The sequence below is a fragment of the Hyaena hyaena genome, unplaced genomic scaffold, assembly GCF_003009895.1.
Source record: "Hyaena hyaena isolate Hyena2069 unplaced genomic scaffold, ASM300989v1 scaffold_158, whole genome shotgun sequence".
Lineage (NCBI taxonomy): Eukaryota > Metazoa > Chordata > Mammalia > Carnivora > Hyaenidae > Hyaena > Hyaena hyaena.
The window spans coordinates 2,941,049-2,960,194 of record NW_024080790.1 but is presented as its reverse complement, the minus strand read 5'-3'; the positions used below and the strand labels follow the sequence as shown (position 1 = coordinate 2,960,194).

The following is a 19,146-nucleotide window of genomic DNA, read 5'->3' as shown; positions in this document are numbered from 1 at the left end:
AAAATATCTATAGCTATAACCTCTCCAACTTGTTAATTCCCAAGGAGAGTAATAAAAGATGTGATTAACATCGAAACTTAGAGCAGACTGTCATTTGGAAAAAACTATGTTAACAATAACTGTACCATAGTCAAATAGATCAACCCATCACCCTTTATGGTTCTAAGGTTAATGAGCACAATTTGTCATAAATTTTCTAGTAACTCTGAAAAACTGAACAAAAAGACTACTTCTTTCATAACACTTTATAAAAATAGAATAAAAGCTAGAGTTGTCTTCCTTGGAACCTAGCATAGTATCTGGCAATGTAAATAAATGTCATTAAATATTTGTGAAATGAATAAACAACAAATGAAAATAAAACCCACTGCACTACTACCATTCAGCTCCTTATGATGTGCTGGGTAATAAGTATTTCAAATTCTACATACTAAAATGGAATACACTCAAACTTTTTTATTTCTACTAAATATAACACTGAAAGAATCATTCACTAAGAAACTCCAATTTAACAGAATTTAAGGTTGGACTTTCACAAACCAATAACTTGGTTAATGATTTTCTGCAATTGAATGACATCTTTCATTTAACTTTCTTTATGAAATCAGAAAATATATAGAAATTCAAGTTATAAGTTTCTTTGTAATAAACAACACATGTATATTACACTTGATCATAAGAATATTCATTTCTGCCATGAAGAAGTTACTTTTCAAAAAAGCTCAAAATTTGAGAGGATGAAGGTGAAAAAAGGAATTAAATAACTATAAATGTTCTTCCACTTCAAAAATTGTCTGACAACTGAGCCAAAAGACTCTCTGCATCTATCAGTGACTTCCTCTTCACGTGTCATAGAAAGAGTTCAACATGCTTTACAAAATCCATTACATTTTAAGACCATTTCCAATATCTTCTACCATAAATCAAGAAATCCATTTATTCAAGGTTACTTATGGAGAATTAATCACACAGAAAATTTTAACTTCTTTTTCAAAAATTAAAGTACTTTACTGTACTTGGCATTCCTATACATAATGATGTGGATTCAAAGACTGAAAGCATTAAGTGCATATAATTAAAATTAAAGGACTTAGACATTACAAAAAAATGTTTAACACATCTAATTCTCTGTAACAAAAATTCCAGATAAATAAATCAGGATATAAACACACTCCTCTGGATTTCTCTTCCCCTTAATTGGCATTATATAACATAGGAAATTATTTCAAAATACTTGTATGTACTTGATATCACCTCAGAAACATGTAATCCAAAAATCTGAAAACGTGAGACCAAGAGAAATATGGGCATAATGCATAAGGAACAAAAACTCATGAATTTCTTCTTAAAGATTTCTAAACCCTATCTTCCTAATTTCAAGGTCAAATTTATAAAAAGAGAAAAATAAACAGTAAGCTATACAAACTTTATAGCCTTTATTGATAGGGTATAGCTATTATGGCAAAATTCAGCCATCAATATACAACCTCATTTCCCATCTAAAGTTAATGAGAATATATTTTACCTTAAATGGGACATAGAGGCAAACTGCCAAGAATGAAAATTAATCTTAAAGTCTTAATGTCACACTTCAAATATCAAAAGAAAGCAGTAATTCCCAAAATCATGAAAACATGAACTACCAAAAAAATTGACATTTAAGTCATTTCATTCTTTCTTAAAACTGTATAGTGAAAACAGATGTATTTATAACTTCAGCCTTCAGATAGAATACTTCATAAAGTCATTATTCATTTAAAATAGACAAATGTTTACAGAAAACATTTAACTTAAATTTCACAGCTGCTTATATAATGTTACTTGAAAGATTGACTTGTATAGGGAAATTAGAGTCTTGTCAAGGGAGATGATAAACTATAAATATAAAACACACCACAGTGTTACAAATCTCATAGCACTCTATAGGAAAAATCAATAAAGATAACTTAATCTTTCTGGGGAAAAAATATTTAGCATTAGAAATTTAAAATGTAAATTTTATATATGAATTCAATAAGGAATACATTTAAACCTTGTATTGGCACATAATCATCTATCTTGTGGAAAACAATAAAAATGATGTACTTTTTCAATAGGTATACATCCAAACTAAAAGGCTAATTTTTAGTTTTTCCTTTATTGGCAACTTTGGATGCATTTTTAGGTTTTGGTTCCCAAAGGGCATTTTTCACAAATCTTGAAGCTGCACCTCTGTCCAGCTTGCCGGCCTTCTTCTTGTCTGTTATTTCCTTGACTCTGTTCATGTATACTCTGATTCTTTCCTTAAAGATAAGAGAAAAAAGAAAAAAAAGAAGGCAATAGATTTACTAAGCTGTTCACCACCACTAAGTTTTATTACACTATACCTCAGTTAAATTCAACAGATATGTATTTATTGCCTATTGAGTGGTGCTAGTAAGTGCAAGTGAATAGGATAAACATGTTCTATGCTCTCCTAGGTTCATAGTCTGGGGGGAATGGGCATTAAAAAGTCATTTCAGAAGTGTTCTGATGTTTCAAGACAGGGAGAACTAGACAAAGACATCACTTCAGAGATAAACATTGAATTGTTTATGTGTGGTTATATATTTTTTAATTTAGCAGTAACCTAAATCCACATAACTCTTATGTATCTAAAGTCTATTATCTAAAAAAAAGCTCTCATATTTGCAGCATACAAACTAAACTGGAAATTTTTCTAAATGGAAAATGGATGAAGTAGTACCTAACTATTTTTTTACTTTCTAGTATCACAATTAAAATAAGCAAAATGAAAATACAAGATCTTTTGTTCAATTTCATAGTTTTGATCAATAAGCATATGATACTTTGATGAAAAATATATTCTAATCAGACTTTATAAGGTGAAAAACAGAGTAGATTGCCATATCACTTCGAATCTTCTGAGACCACTAATCAGAATAAAGGACTATTCTATACTTTGGAAAATTTAAATAAAGGGGATGAGAGCCGTAAAATAGCATAGTAAATGACTGATCACTGATAAAAAGCAAGTTTCATTAAAATAATCAAAATAGTTACAGAAATTTACACAGAAAAATGCAGATTCCTAGAATTTTTTATTGTCAAAGGCAGACCACTCTGCTCAAAATCCTCTCATGGCTATTTCTCTCAGATTAAAAGCACAAGTGCTCCCAACACACACCCACCCCAGCCTTGCCTGTAGTGATCTTCCTCCAATATTCACACAGCCACTCCCACTCTCCCTTCCAGTTGGCTCTAATGTTAATCTCGTTAACAGGCCTTGCCTTTACCATTTAAAATGGAATCCTACTCAAGCACTCCAATCCCCCTTACCTTATGCTGTATTTCTTTCCCATAACCTATAACTTTCTAATGTACTATATACTACATATGTTTATTATTTGTATATTATGTTAAATGCTTGTCTCCCTCCACTAGATAGACTGGCATCTGCTGCAATAGCAGTGTTATTTTATCAGCTTTAATCACAGAAGAATCATCTTACTTGGATATAATGCCTGGCTTCCAGTAAGCACTCAATTATTTGTTGAATAAATAAACTATTTCCAATGCCTTTCTCCATTCATGACATACATGACAAATAGATTTCCTCTCACACATTGACTCTGTGATCAATTAGTGATGTCTGTCACAAGGTCAGAAAAGGGGAATAGGTTTATGTATGCTTTTTTATGTGCCAACCCGCATTCAGAATATGAATGTACTCCTCCATAAGTGGGTTTTGCTGGAGAAAAAAAGATAGATTTTCCAATGACAGAAACATGTATTAAAATCCTACAAATAACTTTGTGTTAAAGGAAAAATGAAGAGCTTCATAAACGTAAAATCTATATCAGAAAGTTGAAAACAGATGGTACAGTGCACACTCCTTAAGATTTTAAAGCCAGTACCATTGGTCAAATCAAGACCTGTGCCTCATATTGTTTTACATTTTTGCTTTAAGTATTTTTCACAATTTCTATATTAAAAGTAAATTTGTTTTTCCCCCAAGAACTTTAAAAGAAAGCATCTTACTCCCTATGTTTATAAAATGAAGACAAGAGATCTGGTTTACTCATTTTTTGTAAATAAATGACCAAGTACTCTAGTAAGTTGTAAATAACATACATATCAACACCTTAAGACTTGAGAATAATAGTGTCAAGTGTACTTCACATATTTACCTTGTATTTTATAAACACAAAGAATAAATGTATTAGTGTTCTTATTCATAAAGCCAAGTCAAGAAGGTAACCATAAGTTTGATTTCTAATTTTTTCTTTCATATTGAATGATTTAATTTTTGAAGTCAGCAAAAACTTCAAGATTCTAGACCTTATATACTGTACTTATATATCTAAATGGAATACAAAGACAAACCTAGAAGATTTATTACAGGTTGTAAATATGTCACTAATGCAGAGTTACTGGACAGTACACATACAACTGGTGCCAAAAAAGCTTTTAGCTTTGTTGCTGAACTGGATTCTTTACTGCTGAGAAAATGAATTAATGGAAGAAGTGAAAAGGTGGGGGAGAAACTTTCCCGTCTTTGCTAGTAAATCAACTAGAATATACTTTTAAGAATTGTGTAAGAGTTTAAAAAAAAAGGGGGCGGGCAGTTGTAGTGATGAACAGGATTTCAAGAATTTATAGAAAAAAATAATATGGAAGTTATAAATAATTACTTGAATCGTAACATTTTCCCATCCAGAGATTTATATAATATATGGAACACAAATTCTGACAAAAGCAAGGAAAAGAGACACTAAAGACATGATGAAATCTGGCTCACTTTCATAATTTGGACTCCAAATAATTTTGTTCTCATAACTAGTGTGACAAAGGTACTCTGACTTCAGGAATACCACAACAAACAGTCAAATAAAAAGAAAACCGCTGCAATCTTACCAATTCCTGCTTTACTGGATGTTCCTTAGGATTAACTCCCTGAGTTGCCAAATAAACTACAAGACAAAGATTTCATGGAACAAAATTGCATATATATTAATTGAGAGCATTAACAAAACTCTAGTTACTCACAAAAAAGAAATATCACAAAAAATGATAAATTAAGTCTTATTTAACCTCTTTGTAATATTACATTTTATGTGGCTCATGGACATCTGGTATTCTGATTTAAAAGAAATAAATATCTGACAATTAAAATTGCCATAAACTATAACTATATATAAATTGCTAGCATTTAAATAAACTACCTTTGACATAATAATTTGCTTTCTAATTAACTCCAAATTAATATACATACCCCAAAACATTGAATTTAATGTGTAAGCAGAAACTAAATCCACTTTTGCTTGTTCAAGGGGGTCCAACTGTTTTTGAAAAAAGTGAGAAAGAAAAAATACATACAAACAATAAGCACCATCACATATTTTAAACTTTTATCAAATACAATGTATCAAAGAGATGTTTCTTTCACTGTCTATAACCCAATAACCAAATGATCTTGAAATAATTTGCAAAAAGAAAAATTTTTATTAACCAGAGATTTCTGCCCACAAATTTTCACTTTAAGGTATCATCTTTAGTAGACAAAGAATGTGTGTAATCCAAGAAAAATTCTTTCCAATTACTTTAATTTCAGGAGTTACGATCTGGGCTTTGTATGTCAAAAGTAATTTATCAATATAAACATTGTACATGATGCATTTATGTATAAGAGACAGGCTAAAATGCTTAGGCAATACCAAAGGCAGAAGAAACATAATGAGATTTGTTTTAGACTGTCAAAGTCAATTTACTCTTTTTGTCCTATAGGGTTTCCAGAAACTCTGATAACATCATTGTAATACTTAAAAGGTCAAAGATAGAATCTGTCAAAAAGAATGTTGTAAGTGCTCTTTTTTTCTCAAAGCCACGTCAAAATAAAAATACAGTGAGTATTTCCTAAAGTTGGAGTTCTGGTTTGTTTTTTCCCCTTAAAAGTACCCAAACACTTGGAATAAAGGGGAAAAGGAGCACGTCACTAATCTATGTTTTCTTCTATATGTTTTCATAAGACAGCACTCTGTTTTATAAATTACATTTCTAAAATACCTTCTGCAACAACTCATTTCTAGAAACAGACATCATGGTCTTCAGCATCTCATCCACAGCACCAATGGAATTCTCAAATGTTGATAAATACTCATGAATTTCTACTGGGTAGTCTTCATTAATTTCTTCACCTGCCATTATGACCAACTGGAAAAAAATTAAATTCTTAGAATTCATGGGAGACAAATTGCTCCTTAGTTTACAAAAGCAAAATCAATAGGTCATATCAAGTATTTAAAAGTGCTACAAGAGTTAAAACCTAAAGATAATTAAACAAATCTTCTTAGAATATACTTCTAGAGCAACTACCTTCAAACTTCCCCTCCTCAAATTGTTTGAGGTGGGCAAAGAGAAAAGAGAAACCACCGAAGTCCACTAATGCTGTACATATTAGAGACTCAATGCTTTTCAAGAATAAAAGACATGACCACCAAACATGGATTATCAAAAATCAAAGTCCTACATTTAAAAAACTTTCTGTAGAAGCTAAAAACCAAGCAAAGCAATGAAAGTATGAGTATATCCTATCCCTATGTTTGCTGAAAAAAATCACAAGTAAAGCAAAAATATATATTTTAGCCCTTCTAAATTAAAAAAAAATTTTAAGGTTTATTTTTGAGAGAGACACAGAAAGACAGTGTGAGCAGGCCAGAGGCAGAGAGAGAGGCAGACACAGAATCCAAAGCAAGCTCCAGGCTGTGAGTTGTCAGCACAGAGCCGGTCACAGGGCTCAAACCCACAAACTATGAGATCATGACCGGAGCTGAAGTCGGACGTTCAACAGACTGAGCCACCACGGAACCCACAGCCCTTGTAAATTTAGATGTTGAGCTGGCACCATGGTATATTAAACTCAAAAATTAGAAAACGTTGGTCTGAAATATCTTATGATATTTATCACTAAAATCATTTTAAGTCCATATATACACACATATATGTTCTTTAAGCCTGCTTAAAATATTAATAACAAATTCAGAGAGTCCATATGTCACATAAAGTCTACAAGCAGAGAAGAGGAAACTTGGGAGGAATACACTACAATGGTTTTCATTTAGGCTAGAGTATACCTTGATAGCCCAGTCTTTTAAAATTCACATTTATATCTTAATATATAAGATCTATATGAGAAAAAACAAAATCCACATCATGGCATTTAATATGATACCCAAGACCCAATTTTAGAAGCAATCCCAAGACATGTGTAACATCTTTAGGTTAAAAAAAAAAAAAGTTTATTAGCTGAAAATAACCTCTTCCATATTACAAAGCTAAGTAGAACCACCAAGAATGTGTGAAATAGCAAAGCATAGCAGATTTGAAGTAAATAGACGTGGGCTTTCTGTCTTGCTTGATTACTGACTTTGTCACCTTAGATAAATCACTGAAAGTCTCTGGGACTCAAATACTTCATCCATAAAATAAGATAGTTGGTCTAATGATCTGTAAAGTCCCTATATGTTATAATGACCATGTCACTTAAATTTAAAAAGTACTATTGGAATATTTAGTGACAATGTATCAACATTTCTATTCAACAAGTATATTCTGCTGAGACATATGGTTTCACTTAAAAAAAGTGAAGTCCAGGGGCGCCTGGGTGGCTTAGTCGGTTAAGCGTCCGACTTTCGCTTAGGTCATGATCTCGCGGTTCGTGGGTTCGAGCCCCGCGTCGGGCTCTGTGCTGACTGCCAGCTCAGAGCCTGGAGCCTGTTTCAGTCTGTGACTCCCTCTCTCTCTGACCCTCCCCTGCTCACGCTGTCTCTCTCTCTCCTACAAATAAATTTAAAAAAAAAAAAAAAAAAAAAAGTGAAGTCCACCTGACTGACGATCACTACTTGTGCTGTAAAGTTACGCTCTAACTGCTGTGCAACCAGCAATTAAACAAAGAACTCTGATAAAAGAAAACTCCACAGGAAGAAATTGTGACTTCCTATTTCAAAAAGCTAATTGAAAATTTACATTTCCCTCTCCTCCCTCACAAAACCTCTCCAAAATGACAGAATAGAAAAATAAGTCCATAGGAACATTGGAAACCAAGAAGGGCTTGTATCCATCAGCAGACCTCAACAGTACAAATTTTTGTAAGCTAAAGAGCAAACAGGACCAGAGTGATAGGAAAGAGATCCAAGGAGCCTGAAATCCCCTACAAAGAGAGAGAAAGAGACCGAGAGAGTAGAGAGAGAGAGAACAATATAAGAATAACCCTAAAATGAAGGACAATAAAAGCTGAGCCATGAGGGCTGAAAACAGCTAAACCAATCTCCAGATCTATGAAAGGTTCCAGCATCTGCTGCCCAAATACAGGTGTAAGTACAAAGGATGCATTGCAAATACATAGAAGACTTAGTATTTCTTCTCTTTATGTAGAATTTTAAGCGAATGAATTTGAAAATCTGGATGAAAAGAATGTGGTGCTGGGGGAAAACAATCAATTACCAAAATTAACTTAAAAAGAAGTACATAAACCAAAAAGATCATTAACCACAGGGGGAAAAAATGTTTAAATCAAAGATCTACCCTTCAAAAAGACTCCAAGCCTAGAAGATATAGGTATTTTCTTTCAAACTTTTAAGCAACAGTTACTTCTTAGAGTATATAACTAACTGTTTAAGAACGCATTAAAAAAAAAAAAAAGGGGGGGAAACTTAGATACCTATTTCATAACACACACAAATAAACTCCAGATGAATTAAAAAGGTAAATGTATAAACTTATTAAAAGATTATATAAAATATTTACATAATCCAAATGAAACCCAAATGCTATAAAAGGAAATGACAGATTTAACTACATAAAAACTGGGAAAAAGTCCACATGGTAAAAGTATACCAAAAGCCAATTTAAAAGGCAAGAGCGAGCCTGGGAGAAAATATTTGCCAGAATACAAAAAAAAAAAAAAAAAAAAAAAAAGGACTAGTCCAATTATATAAAGAATTCCTACCAATTAAAAAAGATATCATCCATTGGACTGGCAATAATTTTAAAGATCAGCAAAGTTCACTGTTGGCAAGGGTATACAATGAAGGTTGGAATATAAACTGGTACAGATTTTTTAAATGTACATACCCTTTGACTCAGGAAATCCTCTTAAGAATCTAGCTAGAGAAATCTCTGTATACATACATACATACAAATTTACTGAAATGGATTCCTTGAACTCTTCTCTCAATCTCTCCCACTTTCTCTTGCATCAGTTTTTCTCTCTGCTCCATCATTACCCATAAACTTACAGCATTTTATTTCTCCATCTTTGACAACAAAAGAAATATCTTGACTTCATATCCCCCTCCAGCAAAAGCCTCATTTTCCATCCCTTGAGAGAAGTGTTTATACTAACAGTTCCAATTCCTTTTAGAACAAATCCTCAAAACAGGTGCTTATACTAACAGTCCCAATTCCTCTCCTGTCATTCTTTCTTGAATCAGCCACAATCAGGGCGCCTCCTTCTGATTCAAAATTGCTCTTGTCGAGGTCATCCACACAGCCACATTGTTAAATTCAATGGTCAGTTCCCAGTTCTCATCACTTGACATTGTTCACTCTCTTCATTTCCTTTGCATCACATTTTCTTGATTTCCTCCTACCTCATGGATGCTTTCTTGGTCTCCTTCGCTGCATCCTTCTCATATCCTCAGCCTCTTATCCTTGAAATGCCCACAGGCGTCCTTGATTCTCTTTTCCTCTCTAATTTACTCACTAGGTGAGCTCAGGGCTTTAAATTGCATTAATATACTGATGACTCCCAGGTCTTTATCTCCAACCCTGACCTCCAAATCATATTTCCAACTGCTTGCTCAGTATCTCTGGTTGATGTTAACAGATTCTCAAACATAATGTGCCCAAAGCCACATTTCCAATCGCTCAGACCTAAAATTACATATGGACCTTGACTCTTCTCTCTCACCCTATCTTTAAGACATATTTAGAATCCGGGGCGCCTGGGTGGCTTAGTCAGTTAAGCGTCTGACTTTCGCTTAGGTCATGATCTCATGGTTCGTGGGTTCGAGCCCCGCGTCGGGCTCTGTGCTGACTGCCAGCTCAGAGCCTGGAGCCTGTTTCAGTCTGTGACTCCCTCTCTCTCTGACCCTCTCTCTCTGACCCTCCCCTGCTCACTCTCTCTCTCTAGAAATAAATTAAAAAAAAAANTAAAAAAAAAAAAAAAAAAAAAAGACATATTTAGAATCCAACCTCATCCTCCCATTTCTATTGCAACATTCCTGGTCCAAGCCAGTTCAAGCCATCACTGTATCTTACCCAGATTGTTGCAGTAGCCTCCTAAGTGGCCTCCTTGTTTCCATTCTGATAGTTTTATCAAGAAAGCAGGGTGATCATTACAAATCTAAGTCACATTATATCATTAACTCTGCTTGGAAATTTCTAAAGGCTCACTACACCCCGTTCAATAAAAGACAAAATCTGGGGGCACCTGGGTGGCTCAGTTGGTTAAGCGTCTGCCTTCAGCCCAGGTCATGATTTCACAGTTTGTGAGTTCCAGCCCCACATTGGGCTCTGTGCTGACAGCTTGGAGCCTGGAGCCTGCTTTGGATTCTGTGTCTCCTTCACTCTCTGCCCCTCCCCTACTCACAGTCTGTCTCTCAAGAATAAACATTAAAAAATATTTTAAAAAATAAATAAAAGATAAAATCTAGGCAAAATCTGGGGCACCTGGGTGGCTCAGTCAGTTGAGTGTCCAACCCTTGATTTCGGCTCAGGTCATGATTCTAGGGTCATGAGATTGAGCCCCGCGTTGCACTCTGCGCTGAGCACGGAACCCGCTTAAAATTCTTTCTCCCTCTGCCCCTCTTCCATGCTCATGTGCAGGCTCTCTCTAAAATAAAAATTTAAGTAAAAATTTTAAAAAATAATAAAAGACAAACCCCTTACAAGGCCTAAAAAGCCCTGACTCTCTCCTGCCTCCTCTGTGACCTCATCTCCTTATTCCACTCCAGTCATAACAGCCTCATTGCTCTTCCTTTCACATCAGGTATGCCCCTACCTCAGGGCATTTGCACTTCTTCCCTCCCTAGAATGTTTCTCTCCCACCAGGAGCTTCAGAGCTCATTACTTCACCTTCACCAGATTTCTACTCAAAGGTTACCTGAAGGTAATCCTTTCCTGATCACCCTTGTTGACAGGCACACACTCACTCCACTTCCAGCACTCCCTACTTCCTCTGCCTCCGAGTCCTTAGTAGCATCTGACTTACTGCCTGACCACCTCCAAAAGAAGGGAAATACAGGAGAGTTGAAATTTTTGTGTTTTCTTCACTAGCACTGCCTGACAGTCAATAAACATTTGTTGAATGAAAAATCTCTAACAAAATACTGGAAGTATTAATCTAAATATTCATCAATAGGGAAACAGTTAAATGAACTGCAGCACATCCATTCAAGAGAATATTAAAAACAAAGAAGTAAATCTTTATGTAGTAACACACAATGAGACATGGTGAAAAAAATCACAGAATATTGTATACAAAACAATATGTATCTAACATATGCTGTTTCTAAAAACCTGTAATATGAAAATATGTAGAAAAAGGTCTGGAAGGAGATATATAAAAAAGACGTTCTCTCTGAGAAGAAACAGATTAGGAAAGAGGATCAAAGCGGACTCATTTTTCTAACTCTTCATTCTTCATTGTTTAAATTTTGTTATTTCAAAAAGCATGTATTAAAATTGTAATAAAAATAAATAATCATTAAATTTAAATAAAGGCATATTTTAACAAAGTATTTTGGCTCTTAACAAATATCGCAAGTATAAGAAACACAAAAAGGCCTTTATTTAAATGTGAATTTTTTCATCCAATTTTCTATTACAGAATAATTTTCCTCCCCAGAATCACGATGGGGATTTTTCCTGCAATTATTCCTGGTCCCTAAGCCCCAATAAACAAGTAGTTATTTATTGTTAAAATGGGTGGAGGTGAACACTGAAAGCAAGGCAGTAAGAATAATTACCCTCATTAAATATGAACTGAACCACTTGCCTTTTTCCTAACTAAAAAATAAAGGCAAGGCCGACTACAAAATAATGGTTCTTCTATTATCAGAAATTCCCTCCAATTCATATGACTTCTTCTAACATTTTATATAGACAGTTCCTGAATATTTGTTCTTTCCACAGGAAAAGTTACAGGGAGAGAACTGCAGAAACTTCCCCATTCCCTTGTTACTCAGATCCCAGGATGATGCCATGCATGTATGGTATGAGCAGCAACAGCAACCATTTGAAAATCACTGCCTATGAGCCAGACACTATTCTAAGTATACACATTAACTCATTTACTTCAGATTCAATAACTTGCCCAAAGTTGTACATGGTAAAATGTCCAAAGAAGGGAGCAAAGAAAAGAACTCACCCTCTTCTGCTCTCTGCTCCTTACCCCTTCCCAAGTTCTATAGGTATTTCTCACCCTTCCACCTCCTCCTTCTAAAGTACCAACAGCAAAAGTAGAGGTGGAGAAGGGCATGAGAAAATTTGCCTCTTTCCATCCACTAAGGTCTGGCTGAGACTAAAGCGCAGAGAGGAGGGGAACCCTCCCTAGTAACTCCTACACAATGTTACTGCCACTTCTTCCTCTCAATGGTAAGGAAAACCATAGCACAGGCAAGAGAAAAGAAGGGTGCACACCATCAAACACAGAACAGAAGCCATCCCCCATCTCCTGCCCTTCATTCTCTTACTTCAGGGAGGTCAGTCCAGCCAGGAACCTAGGAGTCACCCCTCACCCCTTCCTCAGGCCCCAGATCCCATCAATTTGGCCTCCTTAATGTCCTTACACCACAAGCTTCCCTCCACTCTCACTGACTAGATCATTTTAAGAGCCTTTGAGTAGTCTCCCTATGGTCAATAGTTTCGACTCTCAACTTTGAGATGTTACAAAATAGACATTACCAGATAGTGTTTTAGGTGACATGACCGCTTGTAATTGTGTCAAGATGAACTTGACTTCCCTTTGACTACAAGCTCCTTGAAGGGGCTGTGTCATACTGCTGGCTGACACACAGAATGACTATGTCTTGATCTGCCCAGGACAATCCCAGTGTATACCTGTTGTTTCAGTCTGCCATTCACTCAGCTCCCCATTTCTCTTTCATAAGTGACAGTTTGGATAATAAATGATAGGGTCACCCTAAAAAAGTAGGTTCTCTGACCCTTACCACCACTCCCCACCCCATTTTGTTAGAGAAGAGGATTCAGGGGAGTTACTACTGGCACCAGCCAGAGCTCCCCCAGAGCAGCAGAACCAATAGGAGATATATATAAAGAGATTTATCGCAAGAGACAGGTTTGTGCAACTGTGGGGGCTGGCTAAATGATTCCAAATTCTGCAGGGCAGGCCCTCAAGGAAGGGCATACAGGACCTCTTGGCTACAAGTGGAAGCTGCTGTCCACAGGTGGAATCTGTTTTGTGAGGGAATCCTCAGCTCTGCTTCTAACGCCTTTTAACTGAATCATAACCACTCCGATTATCTAGAATATTCTACCTTAAAGGCAATTGATTCATGCATTTTAATCACATTTACAAATACCTTTACAGCAACACCTAGATTGGTATTGGGGTCTCTGGGGGCTGCAGCCTCCCTAAGCTGTCACATCAAAAAGACCATCACACTCCTTTAAGCCTCCAAAACTACAGCAGAAAAGGTACATTCCTAGCACTGTAAGTTGTTGTTCTGACAGAATTTCCCTACAATAGCCTTTTTATTCCTCATTGTCAGATTCCCAACCAATAAAACTAGACTTCAAATTCTTGCTAACAAAGTGAAAGAATGACAAACTAAAAAAATATGTATCACCATTTTGCAACCCCTAATGAAATTATACATTCAGGCAACAAAAACCGACAGATAAAGGGGTAATGGGGAAGTTTACAACGGAAGGGTGGGGCTGTCACTAATTTTTTTTTTTTTAACATTTATTTATTTTTGAGAGAGAAACGGACTGCGAGGTGGGGAGGAGCAGACAGAGAAGAGAGGGAGCCACAGAATCCGAAGCAGGCTCGAGGCTCTGATCTGTCAGCATAGAGCCCAACACAGGGCTCAAACTCACTTACAAGCTGTGAGCTCATGACCCGAGCCGAAGCTGGATGCTTAACTGAGCCACCCAAGCGCCCTGCAACTGTCACTACTTAAACCCAGGAATCAATCTTCACGTCACTGAAAGTAGGACACAAATTATGAATTTCCTGATATTAAGCAATGTGATATACACAGCACCATCTCTGTAGCATGACCAACTTCCCAAAAAAGTTGAATCAACTTAATTGAGCCTTTAAAGCTAGCTTCCATTTTACAGGAAATACAGAGGATAGAGAAGCTAAAACAACATCACAAGAAAGCAAAAAGACAAATCTAGAATGAGAAATACTCTATTGGACAATTGACCTGGTTTCTGTAACAAATAAATGGGATGAAGAAAAACTAAGAAAACGGAGAGGAGGTAGAGGAAAAAGAGATTAAGGAGATCTGGGAGAGCTAACAACCAAACGGAATATGTAGACATTGTTTGGATCTTGATTCAAATCACATGTAAAAAGAGATTTTTGAGACAAAGAAATCACAACATGGATCAGATGTTAGATGACACTAAGAGATCACTGATAATTTTGCTATGAAATTAGAATTCAGCTATGAGGGGCACCTGGGTAGCTCAGCCGGTTAAGCCTTTGACTCTTGATTTCGGTTCAGGTCATGATCTCACAGTTCATGTGATCGAGCCATGCATCAGGCTCTTCACTCACAGCACCGAGCCTGCTCAGGACTCTCTCTCTCTCTCAGTCTCACTCTGACTCTCTCTCTCTCTCTCTCTCTCTCAAAATAAACACACAAAAAAAATTCAGCTACAAAAATGGCATTATAGTTATATTAAACAATATCATTTAAGGGTACATAAGTACATAGGGGTAAAATTACAAGACATCTTGAATTTGCATTTTAAAAAAAGCTAGCCTTCATGAGTTAATTACACTTTGAGAGTCAAGAACCTATGTACATTATTTCTATAATGAAATCAGATGGCTAACTCACAAATTAACATTTAGAATATAATTCAGTTCATAAATTGAAAAACACCTAAAATAGAAAGTACAGTCTAGAATACTTAAGCAGCTCTACTAAATCTCATTTCAATTCCAAATATAATTGGGGGTAACAGGAAGCTAGGTTCCTGGGTGTGCTCACCAGATCTGTGATAGTTGTTGAACAAAGCTTATAAAAACAAAACAGACCCTGTGGCCTTAAAAGAGGAGTGTATTAATAACATTCCCAACAAAGGCTGATATTCCAGAGTGTCTAATTATTTCAATAATGTCACAAATCTCCTTCTAAAAACTCCTGATGCCTCTCCTAAAAATGTATGCATGCAAAAATGAATAAACAAACCAACAAACCAAGTCTAAAGTCATATGTAAAGGTAGGGAAAATATTTGCAACAAAGGCAGATAAAAAGGAACCTCTACAAATCGACTTAATAACAAAAAGAATAATCCAAATGAAAAATGAACAAAGAAAATCAGCAGTTCACACATAAAGGAATCCAGATGACCAATAAACATAAAGAAAGCTACTCAATCTTATAAAGAAACATAAATCACTAAAACAAGATGCCACTTTTCATCTGTCAAACAAGCAAAAATTAAGAAGACTGATAGTACCTAATACGGGCAAAGGTGAGGAGAAATAGCTTCTCAGTTATTATTAAGTGGAGTGTAAATTGAGCATGGGGAGTGGCAGGAATTCGGCACTGTGCTTCAAAATTGTGTATGTACAAATTCTTTGACCCAGCAATTTTACTTCCCAAAGAGTACATTTTCACGCAAAATAATGTTCAAGGACATCTACTGCAACACACTAAAATACTGAAACTTTAAAGAAGGGAACAATCTACATGGCCATTAACAAGAACTGGTTAAATTATGATATATTCATTCAATAAAATACTCTGATGCTGTGAAAAATATAAAATAGAGCTCAGATTCCTAAGATATATAGCTATTAGAACAGTGTATGGTTCAGTTATTACTATTAGCTAGTAGTAGTAATTATTTTACTAAAGTGAAAATGATCAAATACCCTAATCCAATGTGGACTATTCAAAGCCAAACCTGAACAGTCAATGTTTGGAAGCAGTAGCTGAGACAACACATAAAAAGAACCATTTGAAAATTAAAAGCAGTTATGGAAAACTGCATCACCTCTGTACTATGATACATACATAGCTATTTGAAGGCAGCTATAATATCCTATAGCATTTTGGAAAGCCACTGTTCACACTGTCATTATTTCATCTTTCAACAAAACAATGAGTTCTAGCATTTCCACCAATCACAAACGGTTCTCTCAATTCCAATAGCTGTTGGAATTTTTTTCGGATCCAACATTTTTGGAACCAGTGTCAACATAGAATTAATTCTCGCTTCAGTATATTATCAGACAGTCCAAAGAAGTCAATAAATGGGACATACACATCTTTATCAAGTAAAAATTGAATTGCGGTCAACACGCAGGAAGACACTAAAGATAATTTTAAACAGAAGTTTGAATCGCACCTAACCTTCCTGAGGCATAAAGGATAACTTTCTTGAAGAGTACCCACTCTAGATTTCACCTTTAAATCGAGATCAGCCTAACGACTCAGATGGGCTAATACTGCACCAGCAGGCAGTTTGTGATCATACATGTGAATGATAAATGTGGATAACACAGTCAAGTTTACTCTATACTTTTCACTTTGGCCTTCATCCCTAAACAAGATTTGACGACAACTGAAAATTGTGAAGTCATTGAATTTCTCCTTCACCTTCCAGTATTTGAGAGGAGGAGCTGAGAAGAAAAAGTAAACGCCAGACACAGAGAGAGAGATAAGGGGCCAAGGTTGGCCAAAGCCACCAAGCAGCCGCAGGACAAGCCCAAGTGAGGGTCCTGAAGCAACACTGCCCCAACGCTCGGGTGTGAGGGAACGCATTCGCAAAGGCTACTCAGCTCGACAACGCTCCTCACAGTCCTCCAGGGGATAAAAAGCGGGACTCCCAGAAGAAGCGAACTTTTGCAGAAACCCGAGAAAAAACTCAAACCCCAGCTTCCAATAATACCTCGCCGGCCTTCTACTCCGGTCTCCGGGAAACGCAGTCGGACGGTGGTGACGTCAATGAGGCGCCGGCTCTGTCCAGGGCGCCAGCGGCGCTTTTTGATAACCTCACGCTGCTCGCCCCGCCCCTGGCTCCTTTTCCCGAGCCTACGCCCTCAAAGGTCTCAGGCTGACGCAGTGCAAGGAGTTGGGGCGTGAAGCGGTTACCTGTTGACTAGATTTGTATTTGGCCGACACCCACCGTAATACAAGTTGAGCATATTGAACCAGAAAACGATGTTACTGACTAAAGCTTTGGTCAGGTTTTTATTTTTGTTCAAGCTGGTTCCGAGACCCTGGTTCTTACTACCCTCCCCTTAACCCACCTCAAAATTAACCTCCTAGAGCGGACTCCCAAATTATCTGTGGCGAAAGCACAGGTTCTTTATTTTACAATTTATCGCTAAAAGATGCTTTTGTAAAATACAGCAGAGAGGAATTTCTTGAAAAATGGGGAAAAGGCAAAATACGAGTCCAGATTTTTCATTATTAGCTTCAACAAAGAAAATTATATTTAAATAAATATAGTCAGTACATAAGAGGAAAAACTGTTAATTGAAAATGTAGAAGTAGTCCCCCTTACCATGGTTTCACTTTCCTTGCTTTCAGTTACCGGAGGTTAACCTCAGTCATCAACCGCAGATGATCCTCCTTATGATGAATTATTGGAAGGTCAATAGTAGCTTTATACCATGTTACAATGCCAACATCATTCATGTCACTTTATCTCATCACCTGGGCATTTTGCCATTTCACATCATCACAAGAAGGGTAAGTATAGTACAATAAGGTATTTTGAGAGACCACATTCACATAGCTTTTATTACAGTATATTGTAAATTGTGCTATTTTATTATTAGTGTTGTTAATCTCTTAGTGTGCCTAATTTACAAATTAAACTTTATCACAGGTATGTATGTATAGGAAAAAATAGTGTTTGATACTATCTGCAGTTTCAGGCATAGAGTTGTTTGGCAGGGGGCAGGTGTTGGGTCTTGGACCATATTCTCTAAGGACAAGGTGGGGACTACTGTAAGTGATTAATAGCATCATTTTTATATTCCTAAGTTTATATATATATATATGAAATCCTTATATTGTATGCCTTAAACTAATATAGTTATAAGTCTACTATATCTCAATAAAACAGGCAGGGGTGAGGGAATGGGGAGGAAAAGAAAAAAAAAGTTAACCAAAATCTCCGGTCATGGGGGCTTTTGAAAACCTGAAATTTGACAACCACTGCCTTATGCTACATCACAGTTTTATTCCATTTCACATCAAGAGACTGAATTCACCTCAGTACGAGTGACTACTCCACCTCTTGAGTAGTCAAGAGAAGAGCAAGAAAAGAGACTCAATAGATAACAATATACCTGGCCTTGGAACTGGAAGATAAAGGCACTGACAACATTCCCAGCCAGAGTAGATCAATTCCTTCCCATTAGATTATTTCACAGTAGAAATAACGGTGGGTTATGCAAGAGTAGCCGTTTGGGACAATCTAGCTATGTGACCCTAGGCAAGTTACAAGTCTCTGATACTTAGTATTCTCATTTGGAAAATAGAGTCTAATAATAGCTATGAGTCAAATGAGACACCTTAAGTGCTTTCCAGCACAGAGTATGCATTTAATAAACATTAATTATTAGTAACATTAATTATCACTATACAATATTATCTCTAAAAATGAAGGAAATTAGAAAATTCCAATGTTGATAAAAAAGAATATTCTGATGTTGAATTTAGGGAGTTTCTTAGGTCTTAGTATTCAAACTATAACAAAATCAAGCTCCCAATTAATATCAGAGTAAAATATTATAATTTTTTTCTAACTTCTGAATGATAACCTACGAAAATCACTGTTACAGCCATCACAATAATAATCATCTCAGGTAAGATTCATCAGTAGATGCTAAAACTATTAGGTGAAAGTTTGATGGACAGCAGGACATTTACACCACCTTA

At 36.0% G+C, this 19,146-nt stretch overlaps 1 protein-coding gene across 3 annotated transcripts; it reads right to left on the bottom strand.

Annotated features, from left to right (window-relative positions):
* Window positions 1-1,417: 1,417 nt before the first annotated feature.
* Window positions 1,418-17,206, bottom strand: C1D (C1D nuclear receptor corepressor). Of its 3 annotated transcripts, none has more exons than XM_039239599.1 (5): window positions 17,144-17,206; window positions 6,046-6,192; window positions 5,255-5,321; window positions 4,897-4,952; window positions 1,418-2,282 (listed from the first exon to the last, which is right to left on the bottom strand). In XM_039239599.1, exons 2-5 carry the CDS (start codon window positions 6,181-6,183, stop codon window positions 2,118-2,120), a joined length of 426 nt encoding a protein of 141 aa, XP_039095530.1. In that variant the 5' UTR covers window positions 6,184-6,192; window positions 17,144-17,206; the 3' UTR covers window positions 1,418-2,117. The 3 variants fall into 3 exon arrangements, with proteins under 3 accessions (XP_039095530.1, XP_039095529.1, XP_039095531.1); XM_039239598.1 differs by lacking the exon at window positions 17,144-17,206 and adding an exon at window positions 16,852-17,022; XM_039239600.1 differs by lacking the exon at window positions 17,144-17,206 and adding an exon at window positions 16,267-16,287.
* Between the last annotated feature and the right edge of the window lie 1,940 nt (window positions 17,207-19,146).

Excerpts from the sequence above, each read along its gene's own strand:
- C1D (XM_039239598.1), bottom strand. The coding sequence starts at position 17,016 with ATGCGTTCCCTCACACCCGAGCGTTGGGGCAGTGTTGCTTCAGGACCC. Across the intron at positions 5,322-6,045 it reads GAAATGAGTTGTTGCAGAAG|TTGGACCCCCTTGAACAAGC; the intron begins GTATTTTAGAAA and ends TTTCAAAAACAG. Across the intron at positions 2,283-4,896 it reads ATCCAGTAAAGCAGGAATTG|GAAAGAATCAGAGTATACAT; the intron begins GTAAGATTGCAG and ends CTTATCTTTAAG.